This window comes from Mchenga conophoros, unplaced genomic scaffold (assembly GCF_057382185.1).
Source record: "Mchenga conophoros isolate Kocher_MC1m ecotype Shallow Benthic unplaced genomic scaffold, M_conophoros_male_GT1.1 unmapped_scaffold_2, whole genome shotgun sequence".
Taxonomy (NCBI): Eukaryota; Metazoa; Chordata; class Actinopteri; order Cichliformes; family Cichlidae; genus Mchenga; species Mchenga conophoros.
The window spans coordinates 97,693-113,553 of NW_028182329.1; the positions used below are offsets into that span (position 1 = coordinate 97,693).

Genomic DNA, 15,861 nt, shown 5'->3' on the forward strand with positions numbered 1-15,861 from the left:
GTTGAAGAATGAATTCACACGTCAATAAACATTTTCAAGCAGGACAATGAAAGCAGGAAATACCCCAAACTGCTATTTCTCATTCTACAACTTCAACAACTGCACATGAATTATACTTCATACACAGACCCACAGTCTCTGATTGCTCTGAAATCTCACTGACAGCCAATAGAAATAAAGAAAAGTCCAGACTGACAGTCTCTGTGGGGTTAGGCAGTGAACTGCTCACGCTGCGTTAAAGTGCATCACAAACTATTGGAATTGGATCCAACTTTGTGAAGAAGATTTTTTCTCAGCTGCTGCTTTGAACATTTCCTCATGAACTGTATTAAACTCTGTAAATGAACTGAGAACTATTTCTACATTTGAAACTATGGATTCATTTTCCCGTTCACTTCTGTACGTTAGTGTATAAATGAATGTTAGACTGGGCTCCATGGAAACACTTGGACTGGTCTCAGCTGCCTTCTTTCTGTAGTCCTTTCTCTTCTCCAGCTTCTGTTTGAAATCCTCTCACAGAGCCTGAAACCTGCTTTGCTGTCATGTGTGGGCCTGTGTTCCTCTGCTTTAACACAAACCTCACCACAGCAGCTGTGTGGGTCGTCTCTGTAGCAGCCCGATCAGCTTCTGATACATGAACATCATCACAGCTCCTAACTTCACCTTTATTAGCTTTGACATTCATGTCTTTCTTTTCTCTGTCTGTTTCCACACAAGCTCAAAGTCTCTGCAGCCTGTTTTTATCTGCTATCATCAGATCTCCAACAGCCTCATTCACATCCCTCACACACTCTACAGCCTCACCAGTACTGACTTCATCTTCACTGACTGATGGAGCACAACATGAACCTGTGGAGGCTGAAAAGCTGTCCTGACAAACATCTCCCCGTCACCACTCCACTTCTGTCAGCCTTTAAATGAACGCTGCTCAAGTCTGTCACTTCTATTTGGAGCCAAGAGGAAAAACTGTTGTTCAGTCGTTTGGAAAGACACAACATTTCTGAAAGCACTCAAACGTCTTCACATTTGTCTTCAGACACATCCTGAACATTTAGGAACTAAAGAACGTTTCAAATATCAAAGATCAGAAATATAGAAAAACAACAACAGCTGCAGTCAGTGAACTCACCTCAGAGTCTCCAGTCGACAGTTTGGACTCTCCAGTCCAGCACACAGAAGCTTCACTGCTGAATCCTGCAGCTTGTTCTCACTCATGTCCAGTTCTGTCAGATGGGAGGGGATGGACTTCAGAGCCGAGGCCACAACTTCACAATGAGTCCCTGAGAGTCCACAGTCAGCCAGTCTGTGATCATAGAAAATACAAAATGTGTTATTATAAAAGCAGAAAGTCTGCATTATAAACACAGACTGAATGTATATGAAGACAAAACAGAGTGAGGTCATAATCTGATGAACATCTGCTCTTCACATCTGTGCTTCAGCTCCTCTTACTGTGTTTGACATGACACAACGATTGAGTCTCTCTCAGACCTGCAGACTTTTAATGAGAATCTTTGTTTGGCTTTAATCTGCAGATGAAGGAGGAAGATGGTGTCACATTTAGGCTTCCATAATGTCCACAGTCTGTCACTGAGATCTGATCCAGAGTCAGAGTGAAGACACACATGTGGACTGTTTCCTGTCTTGAATCCAGAACATTTTGAATGAGCTCAGCTCAGTGAAGAGTTCCAGCTGGAAAGACGATCTCTGTTTGCTACCTGCTGCTGTCAGGTACGACTGTTCACGTCCACACTCAGGAAAAATCTGCTGACTGTCACCGAACGGAGCAGAAATCTCATCACTGGACAATAATGATGAATGAACTCAGAGCTGCTGATATCACATCTGATTTCAGGGGAACTAAACACAGAAATGATTGGCTCGTTTTAGCTTTCTGAGCCATTAGTCTGCAGGTTTATCACTAGTTGGCAGAAACAGACTTGTATTAATGTTCAGCGCTTCAGTGTTTGTGACTCCAGATCCAGGTGACAGCAAGTCAAAATGATGTTACCTGTCTGTGTCCAGCAGCAGCCTTTGAATATTGTTATAAACTCACGTGGATCAGTTTGTCTTTGATTGGTTTGTAAAGTTCAAATTCATTTATATTCATCAACTCTAAATGAAAAATGTTTTTCTTCTTCTATGTTTATTATTAGAGTAACAAATTCTTATAGTTTCCTGTTGTTGAGAATTTCAGTGTAAAACCACTCGGACCTGTGCATCACTGCACACTGTGAAAGTATTACTGCAGTTTAATCTATAATCCTAATCAGTGTGTTTACTGGACTGTAGTCAGACCTCCGTTATACCAAAGGAAACACTGAACGTCTTCAAAGTCACAATAAATTTATACTAAATGCTAATAAATACTGGAGTGTTAGAAAAGATGCTTCCAGCGTGTTTGTCTTTGATAGGGTTTATTCTGTTCGTCTACAGTCTGACCACTTGGGGGCGCTTTTGTCTCTTTTGCTCTGAGCCTTGGGTTTATTCAAACTGATTTTAATAAACTATTTTATGCAAGTTGAAGCTTCATCTCCATCTCCAGTGGTTGTTGCATATTTTATGACTATATTAGTAACAGTCAGAGAGTTTAGAGTAAATTAGATCTTCACGTTTGATTTTTGACACAACATAAATGGTGAGCCAGTGTCAGAGGAAGTGACAGCATCCACCGAGGACCGGGGGGAGTGGGAGGACTGGGGGACCAGGCCAACAAAAAGGTGATCACTGATACAGGTCAGCAAACATTTGCTCATTTGGTGTCTTAGAGCAGACTCCGCCCAGCTTTGTCGTCCATGGTTGCTCTTTCAAAGGAATCTAGTAACATATTATTTTACTTAATGATCTACTGACACCACTGACTATGCAGGACAACCCCACGTCTGGAGCCAGTGCACATGTGCAGTTCAATTCCTGGGCAGGTTCTGAAGATGGCCGAGCTGTCGAGGACAAAGTTACTAATGTGAAGCTAATGTGGTTAACAAAGATCTTCATAACTATGTGGAGCACAGTGTGCTTTCATCGTGGAGAAATCACACTGAAGAACTCGGCACACATTTTGGGGGGCCTTTCTGTTTGTTGCTACAATCTGCAAATTTCATTAAAAGTTTAATAAACTATCATCTGGTCTTTATTTTTAGTTAGCACATACCTTAAAAACTCTAAGCTGTAAGCTAATGATAGTTACATAACAGCAGATGCATGCTGGTGCAATAAGCTGTATGTTTTATTTTTGATCTGATTAGTCAAATAATCACAAAAATAATTGTTTGTGGCAGCCCTAGTGTGACCTCAAATAAGAAATGATTGCAGTTTATGACTGAGTAACTAAACTATCACCAACTGATAATATTAATGATCACATCTGGACTCACCGAGCCTTTCTGAAGTTCCTCACAGCTGGAATCAGTCTCAGTCGTCCCTCCTTTGTTGTGTTGTACTTCTTCAGGTCCAACTCATCCAGAACCTCCTCTGACATCTGCAGCATGAAGGCCAGAGCTGAGCAGTGGATCTCAGAGAGTTTCTTTGATTTGTTCTCTGACTTCAGGAACTCTTGGATCTCCTGAGATAATAAGATGTCGTTCATCTCCATCAGACAGTGGAAGATGTTGATGCTTCTGTCAGGAGAGGATTTTGTCTTCCTTCCTTTTAGATTCTTGATGACTCTCTGGATGGTTTCTGGACTGTTCTCTGTCTGACCCAGCAGACCTCCTAAGAGTCTCTGGTTGGACTCCAGACAGAGGCCATGAAGGAAGCGAACAAACAGGTCCAGACGACCATTTTTACTCCTGAAGGATTTTGTTAGTGTTTCCATCAAAAAATTGTCCAGAGATGACTCTTTGTATTTTTTTCCCAGGAAGTCCTTCAGCACCTCTGACTTCCTGTTGGTGAAACAGTGGAACATGTAGACTGCAGCCAGAAACTCCTGGATGCTCAGATGAACAAAGCAGTAGACTGGTTTCTGGAAGATCACACACTCTCTTTTGAAGATCTCTGTACAAACTCCTGAGTACACCGAGGCCTCTGTCACATCCAGACCACACTGCTCCAGGTCTTCTTGGTAGAACATGATGTTTCCTTTCTCCAGATGTTCAAACGCCAGCCTCCCCAGCTTCAGAAGAACTTCCCTGTCAGCCTCCGTCAGCTCCTGTGGACTCGTCTCATGTCCCTCGTGGTACTTGTTCTTCTTCCTCTTTGTCTGAACCAGCAGGAAGTGTGAGTACATGTCAGTCAGGGTCTTGGGCAGCTCTCCTCTCTGCTCTGTAGTCAACATGTGCTCCAGAACTGTAGCAGTGATCCAGCAGAAGACTGGGATTCTACACATGATGTGGAGGCTCCTGGATGTCTTCATGTGGGAGATGATTCTGCTGGACAGCTCTTCATCACTGAATCTCCTCCTGAAGTACTCCTCCTTCTGGGCGTCAGTGAAGCCTCGTACTTCTGTTAGCCTGTCAACACATGTAGGAGGGATCTGATTGGCCGCTGCAGGTCGGGAAGTTATCCAGACGAGAGCCGAGGGAAGCAGATTCCCCTGGATGAGGTTTGTCAGCAGCTGGCTGACTGATGACTTCTGTGTGACATCAGACAGCAGCTTCCTGTTGGTGAAATCCAATGAAAGTCTGCTTTCATCCAGGCCGTCAAAGATGAACAAAAGCTGAGAGACAGCCAGCTTCTCTGCTGTGACCTTCTGTAGTGTTGGATGGAAAACATGGAGCAGCTCCAGAAGACTGTACTGCTCCTCTCTGATCAGGTTCAGCTCCCTGAATGAAAGCAGAACCACCACACTGACATGTTGGTTCTCCAAGCCCTCTGCCCAGTCCAGAGTGAACTTCTGCACTGAGAAGGTTTTTCCAACACCAGCCACGCCGTTGGTCAGAACCACTCTGATGGGTCTCTGTTGGTCAGGTAAGGCTTTAAAGATGTCCTGGCACCTGATTGGAGTGTCATGGAGGGCGTCCATCTTGGAAGCTGTCTCCAGCTGCCTCACCTCATGTTGGCTATGAACCTCTTCACTCTGTCCCTCTGTGATGTAGAGCTCAGTGTAGATCCTGTTGAGGAGGGTTCTACTTCCTGTTTCATCACTTCCTTCAGTCACACGTTCACATCTCCTCCTCAGACTGATCTTATGTTCATCTAAAACCTCCTGCAGACCAACATCTGCTGAAAGAAAGAAAAACAGAAAGAAAACTCTTCAATGTCTGAACAACAACAAGAAGTCCAGTTTTCAGAAATGAGTCCATCAGCAGACAGATGTTCAGTCTTACTTTGTACACAGCTGCTCTGACTGGCTGTCTGCAGTCCAGCTCTGCTTCTGGATCTTTCTCCACACTGGGGACAGGACCAGTCTCCTGATGAAGCAGACTGGTCCCAGTATGAGGAGATGCACTGTCTGCAGAACCAGTGTCCACAGCTGGTAGAGACTGGATCCTTCAGGACGTCCTGACACAAAGCACAGCAGGACAGCTGCTCCTCCTCACAGACACCACTCCTCTTCCTCTTCCTCCCTCTGTGAACACATTTCTTTATCACTAAAATCATTGACTGTCAGTGACAAACATCCAGATTTGATGACACTGTGCAGAAGCTCTGATGGTCACAGAGAAAAGTCAAAGTGGAGAAACTTGTGTTTGAGTTCAGAATCCAAGTTTCCTTTGCTGTTCCTGCCTGTCTTATTAAACACAGAGTGATCAGCCTACAAACTCCACAGTAAAAGCCTTCATCACAGAGCTGATTATGTCCTTCACTGGATGTACTGGAAGTTTGGGATCCATCACTTTCAACTGACCTTTGACCTCCTCTAAAAACTGTTGTGGAGCAGCGGTGTCACATTCAGAGCTTTCAGCTTTATTTTGAAAGAGTTCAGTCATCAGGAAGTGAACTTCTGGGTTCTGATTTTCTTTCTATTATTTTACAGAAGTGAAGAAGAAGAACTAAAAGCTTTGAAATGATCTGAGTGATATTTTTGAACATTGCCACCAAATTGAGTTCAGCCTCCAGCAGTAACTTTGTTTCATGATGCCTCCCTGATGATGTGATGTTTGATTACAAACCTGTTTATGTGTTAGACATTAATCACATGAACACAGGCAGAAAAAAGAAGCCAATGAAACAAATGACAGAAACGTGTTCATTCACTGCCATGATCCATATTTTATATGTACAGATGTTTGTAAAGAACACGTGTGCAGCGCTTTGTTCTGAGTATCTGCTGTCAGCACACAGTGCAGCAATAACTACAACCACACGTTTCTGTAGATCCTGAACATCAGCCTGGAGGAATCTGACCTCAGGTCTGCACACAGAGGAGCTTCACCTCTGGGATGATGCTGGCTTCAGCTCCTTCTACAATCAGGCAGAAGCTTCTGCACCATCAGGACACAAACAGAGAGGAGCTTCTATCCTCAGACCATCCAAGTCCTAAATCAGAACATGCTCCCCTCATAGCATCACCATCAGGGTTTAAACAGGACCTTACATCATGTTCTTGTCTCACTGTCATATTTCAGATCATACCTGATTCATTATGACGTCACACGCTGCTACACTGATCCTGCTGCTTCATTACTGCTGATATTACTCTGCTCACTCTGTTCAGTTACTCTGTTTACATCACTTTGCTCATTTGCTTTGTTCTGCTTGCACTGCTCTGTCAGTACATGCTGTGCTAATGTGGCACAAAGCACTTTAACATTACATCTGCACAATGTTTCATTATTTCATTTAATGATTGTTTCTAATGTTTTGTCCAGTCACAGGAGCAGCTCAGCACATTTCACTGTGTTGTACGTGTATGACGATGCCTGTGACAAATAAACAGCCTCGGACTCTTCAATCTTCTGCATTTCTTTGGAGATCAGCTCAGTGGCCTGTTGAGACCATCTTTCTATTTCTGATGACTCAGTTCAGATTATTATCCTGATACTTTCTTTTAAAATGTGATGAAATCATTTATCTGATGTTCTGACACAAATACACCAAAACAATCCCAAACAGCACAAACCACCACGTTACACACAGTGTAATAAAAATACAGGCAACTACAAATAAAAACACTTTTAAAATATAAACTAAAATTACAAAGTGGTCACAGAATTTCAAACACCCATAAATGAGTCAGCAGCTCTTTTACATGGTCAGCTGAGCTCCATGATTGAAGAACATTGTTGCTGCAGGTTCATGACTGAAATATGGAGGACCTATTTCTTTGGACCGGTCACTCCTCACAGACACACAGCTGGATGCTGGAGACTGTGACCTCTGACCTCTGCAAACACAAACACATCACATGAATTACTGATTAATCTCTGTTTAAAATCTTTTAAGCAGCTGCAAACACACAAACTGGATGATGTGATGGTTTCTGTCAGTAATAGTTGTCTCAGATTAGAGTACAGACGGCTGCAGAGACGTTCACAGCAACAGAGAAGAAATCATTACCTTGGATTGCATTACTACTACGATTGATACTAGCATTATCGTACCCGGACCACCATTAGGAATCATTTATGATGTCACTGGCAGAACATTTATAGAAACAACCTTTGAACTCTGAGTCAGCAGCTCTCTTACATGGTCAGCTGAGCTCCATGATTGAAGTTCACTGTTGGTGCAGGTTCATGACTGAAATGTGGAGGATATTCTTTGGACCAGTCACTCCTCACAGACACACAGCTGGATGCTGGAGACTGTGACCTCTGACCTCTGCAAACACAACCACATTGCATTCATTTCACATCAATTAGTACACCACAAAAGGCATGCAAGAAACACAGTCTGAAGGCAAACTTCTGGCTTCAATAACATTCAACAGGTCAGGTGGAAACTTTTCTCAGATTTGATTCATGTTTTTATAGAACGATCCAGCTAAAAAAAATATACCATTAGGTCAGAGGTCAGCAACCTTCAGGACCCAAAGAGCCATTTGGAGCCAGTTTCCACGCAAAAGAAAACACTGGGAGCCACAAATACTTTTTGACATCTAGAATGAAGATAACACTGTATATACTGTTTTTTACCTTTATGCTTTGTGTGAACAACTAAGGTGTGTTGCTTATGAAATCCATGAAGTGCTACAGAGAAAATTACATGTTATTTATGTAATGAACACATTTGAACTCTTAAAGAAATATAACCAAAGGAAAGACACCCAGCTGAACTAAAATGATGTAGCAAACAAAAGCTGCTGTGAGCCGCCACCCTTATATCTCCTTTGGGCTTTTGGAGCCTTGACCTGACTTTTAAAAAATAATTGAAAAAAAGCTCTATGCTGCTGAAAGATGAAAAATAGATATTTGCAAAATTCTGCCTAAATATGTATTTTACCTGGTTAATGTGTGTGGCGGGGCGTGGTCTGCAGCGCCGCTGCAGGGGAGGCGGACGCACCTGAGCGGCACCCGCAATCACGCCTCGCCGCCTTAACGTCTGTGCTGTTGTGTTGGTGTGTGTCGGGCTGTGAGCTGCAAAGCTACAGCCGGCTGTGTGCGTACAGCAACCGTGTGTGAAAAGTGGTCAATAAAGAGAAGCTGAAAAGCGTGTTCATGCAAACATCGTCGGGTCTGCCGTGATATGTTTACAACGGGACTTCTGCTCCTGAACCTCTGCGCACAGCGTCTGCAGGTCGGGGCTGTACGAAGTCACTTTCATCTTTACAGGACTGTAAGCTGTCGTCTGTGAGGCGTGAGCGGTGTTTGTTTTTAACATAGTTCACGGTGGAGAACAGCTGCTGACAAAATGTGGATCCGAAGATCCATAATTGGCCTACCTGGGGCTGAAAGTCTCGATAAATGCACGGCGTTTCGGCGGGTACACCGGCTTCCACGAGTGTGACGCTTATTTGAACGATGAAAAAATAAAAAAATATAATTTTCTTTTTATATTTCAATATCACAATAATCTTCCAATTTAGAACTACAAGTTAAAAAAGAACATAAATAAAATACACTTCAGCTAAATACTTCTAATTTATTTTCCCAAACCACGAGGAGCCGCACTGTAAGGACTAAAGAGCCGCAGGTTGCCGACCCCTGCATTAGTGTTAGTCAATGTTGCAACTGAACTGAAAAACAAAAGATTTTGGTCAGGTCCAAAGAAACAAAGTCACTATTAATACAACACAACCCCCCCAAAAAGAGCCATGTAGACCCCGGGCTCTATGGGTCTTGTGCTCGGAGCTTGTTCCTGTGCTGCCATGATTAGTGCCTCTGTGCTGTCTTTCAGTCCAGCTTTGTTCAGCCACTGGTAGGATTTCTGGATGTCAGCCACTTCCTCTGCCTGCTGGTGGTGCAAACTGTGTTGTTCTGAGTTTCATTGGACGTCTTTGTCCAAAGCACCAGACAAAGGGCAAAGTAGATGCATTTGCATCAGCAGGAAAATACACCCCAAACTAGCATCATCATTATACAACTTTAACAACTGCCACTAAATGATACTTCATACACAGACCAGTGTTAGGTTAAGTTATGATGTCACTGGCAGAACATTTATAGAAACAACCTTTGAACTCTGAGTCAGCAGCTCTCTTACATGGTCAGCTGAGCTCCATGATTGAAGAACATTGTTGCTGCAGGTTCATGACTGAAATATGGAGGACCTATTTCTTTGGACCAGTCACTCCTCACAGACACACAGCTGGATGCTGGAGACTGTGACCTCTGACCTCTGCAAACACAAACACATCACATGAATTACTGATTAATCTCTGTTTAAAATCTTTTAAGCAGCTGCAAACACACAAACTGGATGATGTGATGGTTTCTGTCAGTAATAGTTGTCTCAGATTAGAGTACAGACGGCTGCAGAGACGTTCACAGCAACAGAGAAGAAATCATTACCTTGGATTGCATTACAACTACGATTGATACTAGCATTATCGTACCCGGACCACCATTAGGAATCATTTATGATGTCACTGGCAGAACATTTATAGAAACAACCTTTGAACTCTGAGTCAGCAGCTCTCTTACATGGTCAGCTGAGCTCCATGATTGAAGTTCATTGTTGCTGCAGGTTCATGACTGAAGACTGGAGGAAGTCTTTCTTTGGACCAGTCACTCCTCACAGACACACAGCTGGATGCTGGAGACTGTGACCTCTGACCTCTGCAAACACAACCACATTGCATTCATTTCACATCAATTAGTACACCACAAAAGGCATGCAAGAAACACAGTCTGAAGGCAAACTTCTGGCTTCAATAACATTCAACAGGTCAGGTGGAAACTTTTCTCAGATTTGATTCATGTTTTTATAGAACGATCCAGCTAAAAAAAATATACCATTAGGTCAGAGGTCAGCAACCTTCAGGACCCAAAGAGCCATTTGGAGCCAGTTTCCACGCAAAAGAAAACACTGGGAGCCACAAATAAAGAGAAGCTGAAAAGCGTGTTCATGCAAACATCGTCGGGTCTGCCGTGACATGTTTACAACGGGACTTCTGCTCCTGAACCTCTGCGCACAGCGTCTGCAGGTCGGGGCTGTACGAAGTCACTTTCATCTTTACAGTTAGTCTGAGAGGTAATCACACACACTCAGAGGTGCTGTTGTACTGGAAGCATCACACTGACGGCTTTCTAATGTTGGAGCTTTGGCCCTAAAGTCCAAACCAGTTATTTTAGAGGCTCAAAGTCTTTAAAAAACACCAAAACCATCACATTATTTAATAAGTACATGATCAGGTGGATGAAGGAACTCAGTGTGTTTGGGATCATCATCATGGTGAGGAGCCCACATGTTACGGCTCCTTTGGAGAGAAGCTGAGGATCACTGCAGGAAGTGAGCTCATGAAACCAAACTGCTGTTTGTGAGCAGGATGACTCTGTTATTGGACCTGCTCTGTGTTCTACATATGATCAATACTTCAAATATCTGTAAACATCTCATCTTATATTTGTTGCACTTGGTCACATCTGTCTTTAAAAATAGATTTTTAATGTCACTGAGAGTTCTTTTCTACCTTTATTGATTTATTTTGGAATAAATTAAATATAAAGGTGCCAAAAACTGCCTGCAGCTTCTGCTCTGTGACAGGAAACTACTGTCAGGCTCAAAATGACTTCAGCTTATTCATCACAGAGTGTTTATAGATCACAGGACACGTTACAGTTTCACTGTCGATGTTTTAGTTTAAAAGAATGACGTGATAAGATCTTACTGTGAATCTGCGCGCTCATTGGCTAATACCCTGAGACTGACAGGTGGTTATCCAATCAGCGTGCGGCCTCACACGGACATAAAACTCTTAAAGTTTGTTTCTGAAGGGATTTTCAGATCAGACCTGATGTTTCTGCCTGCAGCCTGTTTACCGATATAATCAATATCAGACATCAGAGCAACAGAAACCTCGGTGATCAGGACGCCGGGACTGAGAACAGGAAGTGGCTCAAACGTCGCACTTTCATAAAGTCAGCCTGAACTCCACTCACCGAGTTTCTGTCGCCATTTTAGTTTTAAAAGACGTCGTGATAAGGGCGGGTCTTACTGTGAACCTGCGCGCTCATTGGCTAATAACTTGAGATTGACAAGTCGTTATCCAATGAGCGTGCGGCTTCTCCCAACATAAAGTAGTTTCCTTTGAAAAACCAAAGTCTGATTATTTTTGCCTCCACTGACGGAGCCTGTTGTTCCCGCCACAGAGACACAGTAATGTCAGAGCGGTGTTAACACTCACCTGCCTCAGCACAGCTCTCACTCTCCTCCTGCTCTCTCAGCTAAACTCACTTCCTCTCTACTTACAGGAAACCAGCGCTCAGAGGAGCCGACCGGCCTCACGTTTCACCCACAGACACGAACAGCGTGGAATTATTTTATGTCATAAGAAGAAACATATTCATGTTAACACTCACCTGCATCAGCTCCACCTTCCTCCTCCTGCTGCTCTGAACGGAGGATCAACACTTTCACTTTCACTGCTCCTCCCTAAACACAGAGGATGCTGGGACTTGTAGTTTTTACCTTGTGTGATATTTATGGCTGTGACACTAAATCACAGCATGAAAACTTCCTGCAAACATGTCACAGGCGATAAAAGTTTCACATTAAAGGTGAAGTTATTTTTCTGTCTCATGTTCAATAAACAGTGAGCTGGGAAAACTGAAGAACAGACTTCAGACGTTCCCTGCAGAGTTTCTGCTGCTCGGTCGTCTGCATGTTGCTGAGACTGAGCTGATGATGAAGCTGTGACGGGTTTATGGCACGTTTGGTTCTGGAGAAGAGTTTTACTGCCGGTGCAGGTGAAATGATCAGAGGTTACAGCCTCTGGTTAAAGTGGAGGCAGCGATCAGGACGGCTGAGCAGCAGAGGTCTCGAGGGTCCTAAAGTGTAAAAGCATCAGTGTTAGTAACACAAAGATCACAGAATGGGATCATCCACACAACACTAACATCTAAATCCACGGCAGGAACTCTTCCAGTGTCCTGAAAAATCTGTGTGCACGATGCTGAGATTAAAATCTGTCTGCTCATCTTAATGCAATATTGTGAAGTTACAATTCTTTTCTGTAAAAAGAATTTTCATTTTTGTATATAAATAAATGTTGATGTTGTGCTTTGGGATCGTGTGCTTCAATTTGACTTATAATGTGCCAAATGACTGCAACAGGCGGCTTAAGGCAATGCCATCCAGAGTAAGGATCTTGTTAGCCACAGTGTTTCTAAGATTTTTACGCCCCGTTACAATAACCTCAGTTTTATCTGAACTTAGAAGCAGAAAATTAAAGCTCATTATGTGTCTAAGACATCCCGGCAGTTTAACCAATAAAAGCGGGTATCATATGCATAGCAGTGAAAATGTATGCTATGTCTTCTAAAGCACGTATAATGTAAACAGAACTGGTCTTTGCACAGAAGCCTGTGGAGCTTCATAATTAACCTCAGTGTGTGAAGAGGACTCTCCATTTAATAATAGCTGTAATAAAATGTTCTGGCCAACGGTGTTAAACGCTGCACTTGGGTCTAGCAGGGAAGATTTCAACTTTTCAATATGAATGAAGGCTGAAAACTGATTAGATTAATGTCTGATGATCTTTTCTGTGCTTCTTCAAGTTTGTAACACCGAACATATTAAAGGATGATATAAGGTTCACAGGAAGAGTTTAATTAGACACACATTTACTATTTTTCTTTATACTCTTTCTTTCTTGACATGTTTAATATGCTTACTATCAGAGGAGAAAATGAACCTTGTGTAGTTTAAAAACTTTTTATTTAATCAAACTGTAATGTTGTTGAACTCTGACGGACGTGTCTTTTAATCTTGTCAACAAATCCTTAATCACCTAAATGTGCCATTTATCATCTTGTAAAATGTTCCCTCTGCTTCTGTTGCACATCTCCCCCGACACTCTCTGCTTCACCAGCCCTGTGCAGCTGGTCCAATCGCTGCGTCCTTAAACTGGTGTGTTTAAATCTCTTTACCTCTGTTGTGAACTTCACACAAAGTTTGTGGTAACAAAATCAAACTGAGGAGGATCTGGTTTGAAAAACACACACTCGCGAGACAAAATAAAAACAGACTGCTCAAAGCAAAAGCAGGACTAAAAATAGACTAAACCATTACACACAAAACTTGAAAAACCTAAAGAGTGTGTGAGACTGCCAGCTGTGTCGTTCAGCAATAAACTCATCTACAAATGTGTTAGTAAAGAGTGACTTGTACTTCTGTCCCATTAAGCAACGGTTTAACAAATTTCACTGCAAACTATAAAAGGAATCTGGATTTAAATAGAACATAGTAGTGCAGGAAACACTAGTATAAGGTGTCTATGGAACAAATCTCCTTCAGCGTTCAAAATGACCAAAGTGAGGCCTACAGGCGTTTCTCTCAGTTGGTTGTGTTCAGGGAAAAAGCAGCTAAATACACTGAGACTGCTCCACATTGTTAGTGAGTTAACTCTGGATATCTGTAGGTTTGTCAAACTTGGAGTGAACAAAAGCAGAAAACAGTAAAAGATGCAGACAGTGAAAGTCTGGTTTATTTCATGAACACAATGAAACATTTTCGGCAAAGTAGCATACATGATAAATAGATACACATAACACGGACAGTGAGAAGTAAAACTCGTCGTCTTACCACATGTTATATTCTGTAAACTTAAAATAAACCACAGAAATGAGTGTTTTAAAGTCATTATTAAAAACATGAGTCAACATTACTGAAGTGACACTTTAACGATGCTTCACATCACCGTGTTTATGATGATAAAACATGTTCTCTCGTTAGTAGATGTCTGCGCTGACACTTGTCATGAAAATGTCCCGAGCCAGGGTTCCTCTTCAATTCTCCAATCTCCAATAAAGAGGAATTCATCATCTGCAGTTCGTCAAAAAAGTGCCATTAAAACAATTCAACAGATCCTCAAAGTTTGGATACAAACTGTTTTCATCTGTAGAGGTACACTTCATGCACTTATCAACATGCAGTTTAGAGGTTTGCATTAGAGTGCATTGGTGCTTGGGCATCTTTTATTTAGCATGGTTATACCATTGTGAATGTAGCTATATAAATAAATATGCTCAAGAGTCTATCATATGTTTGTCATGCAACTAAAAATTTGAAAATATATTTTTAAATCAGTAACTTTGCAAATTTAGAGGAACGGTGTCGCTGCAGCTCTCAGGATAGTCAGGCTTTTATTTATATTTGCATTCTGGTGTGTTAAAACTAGCAGCCTCTGTGTCCCGCTTGGATCATCATTCCGAAAATTCAGATATTTAAATAAAATGGTGAATTGGCTCGTGATGAGGAGCCACTTAGATCCGTAAAATGAGGTTTGATTCAATTAAACTCATGTGAATTCTACCTCTCTGCTGCTGTGTTCCAAACAAACGATGTTATCTACATGTCCAAACTGTGTGCTAAGTACCTCACACCGCTGTGTCTGGGATCCGAAAAAGTAAAAAGTTAAAACGCTATACCTTGCGGTAGTTGTGAAGTGCTGAGGAAAAATACAGGGTTTCTGATTAGGGTGTTTTTATACAGGTGGACTTGGTTTCAGTTGGGCTCTGAGATGTAGAGATAAAAGAGTAGGATGTAAAGAAGAAAGGTAGAAAGCCTATGGAGGTTCAGTTGGTCTGTAGAAAGTGTAATTGACAGATAAAAGAGCAGTTTGTAATGAAAAAAGCTGGAAACTATAGAGGTACAGTTAGTCAGTAGGAGGTGTAATTGTCTGCCTGCAGAGATAAAGGTGTGGGGTGTAAGAAAAGGTGTAAAACCTTTGGAGGTTCAGGTGGACATGGTTTCAGTTGACCTCTGACATGATAAGATAAGATAAAGGAACTGTTTGTAATGAAAAAGGTGGAAAAACTATGGAACTACAGTTGGGATGTGTGAGTGCTGGGATGCTCTTGATAAAGGGAGCCTCTTTTATTGTTTTATGACTTCTTTTGCTGACTGTTGGGGGCCTAACTGTAACCCACTCTGTCTAACTGTTGCAGAGTGTGACTAGTTAAGAATCTGTAGTTTTTAGAAGTAACACCAGAAAAGTTTATTTCTAAAGGAATACCTGTTGTTGTTTGTGGTGCTCTATTTAAAACTATTAGCCTCTGTGTCTTTTCGGAGCGCTAAAGAAAAAGTCAAATGCTCCTAAAGTAGATAAATCATCTATGTGTAATCAACAAGTCTTACTGTTGCAGTGTGTTTGTGACTAGTAGATAATTATAGGGCTAGTTGCATTAAAGGAACATTGGGGGTTGATACAGTGCTAGTGTGGCTGGGTGTGAATATGTGCTTTTAGAAGTATCACAGTTTGATTTCTAAAGGGATACATGTTGTTTGTGCTATTCTGTTTAAAAACTATTAGCCTGTGAAACTATTAGAAAAGTGAAATCAAAAAAAGTGTAGGTATTACTACTAATGGGAACTGAAGCA

General features: G+C 42.0%; 1 protein-coding gene across 1 annotated transcript; it reads right to left on the reverse strand.

Moving 5' to 3' along the window:
* Positions 1–1,125: 1,125 nt before the first annotated feature.
* Positions 1,126–5,538, reverse strand: LOC146546227 (NLR family CARD domain-containing protein 3-like). Its single transcript, XM_085266603.1, has 3 exons — positions 5,265–5,538; positions 3,375–5,160; positions 1,126–1,303 (listed from the first exon to the last, which is right to left on the reverse strand). Exons 1-3 carry the CDS (start codon positions 5,536–5,538, stop codon positions 1,126–1,128), a joined length of 2,238 nt encoding a protein of 745 aa, XP_085122729.1.
* Positions 5,539–15,861: the final 10,323 nt, after the last annotated feature.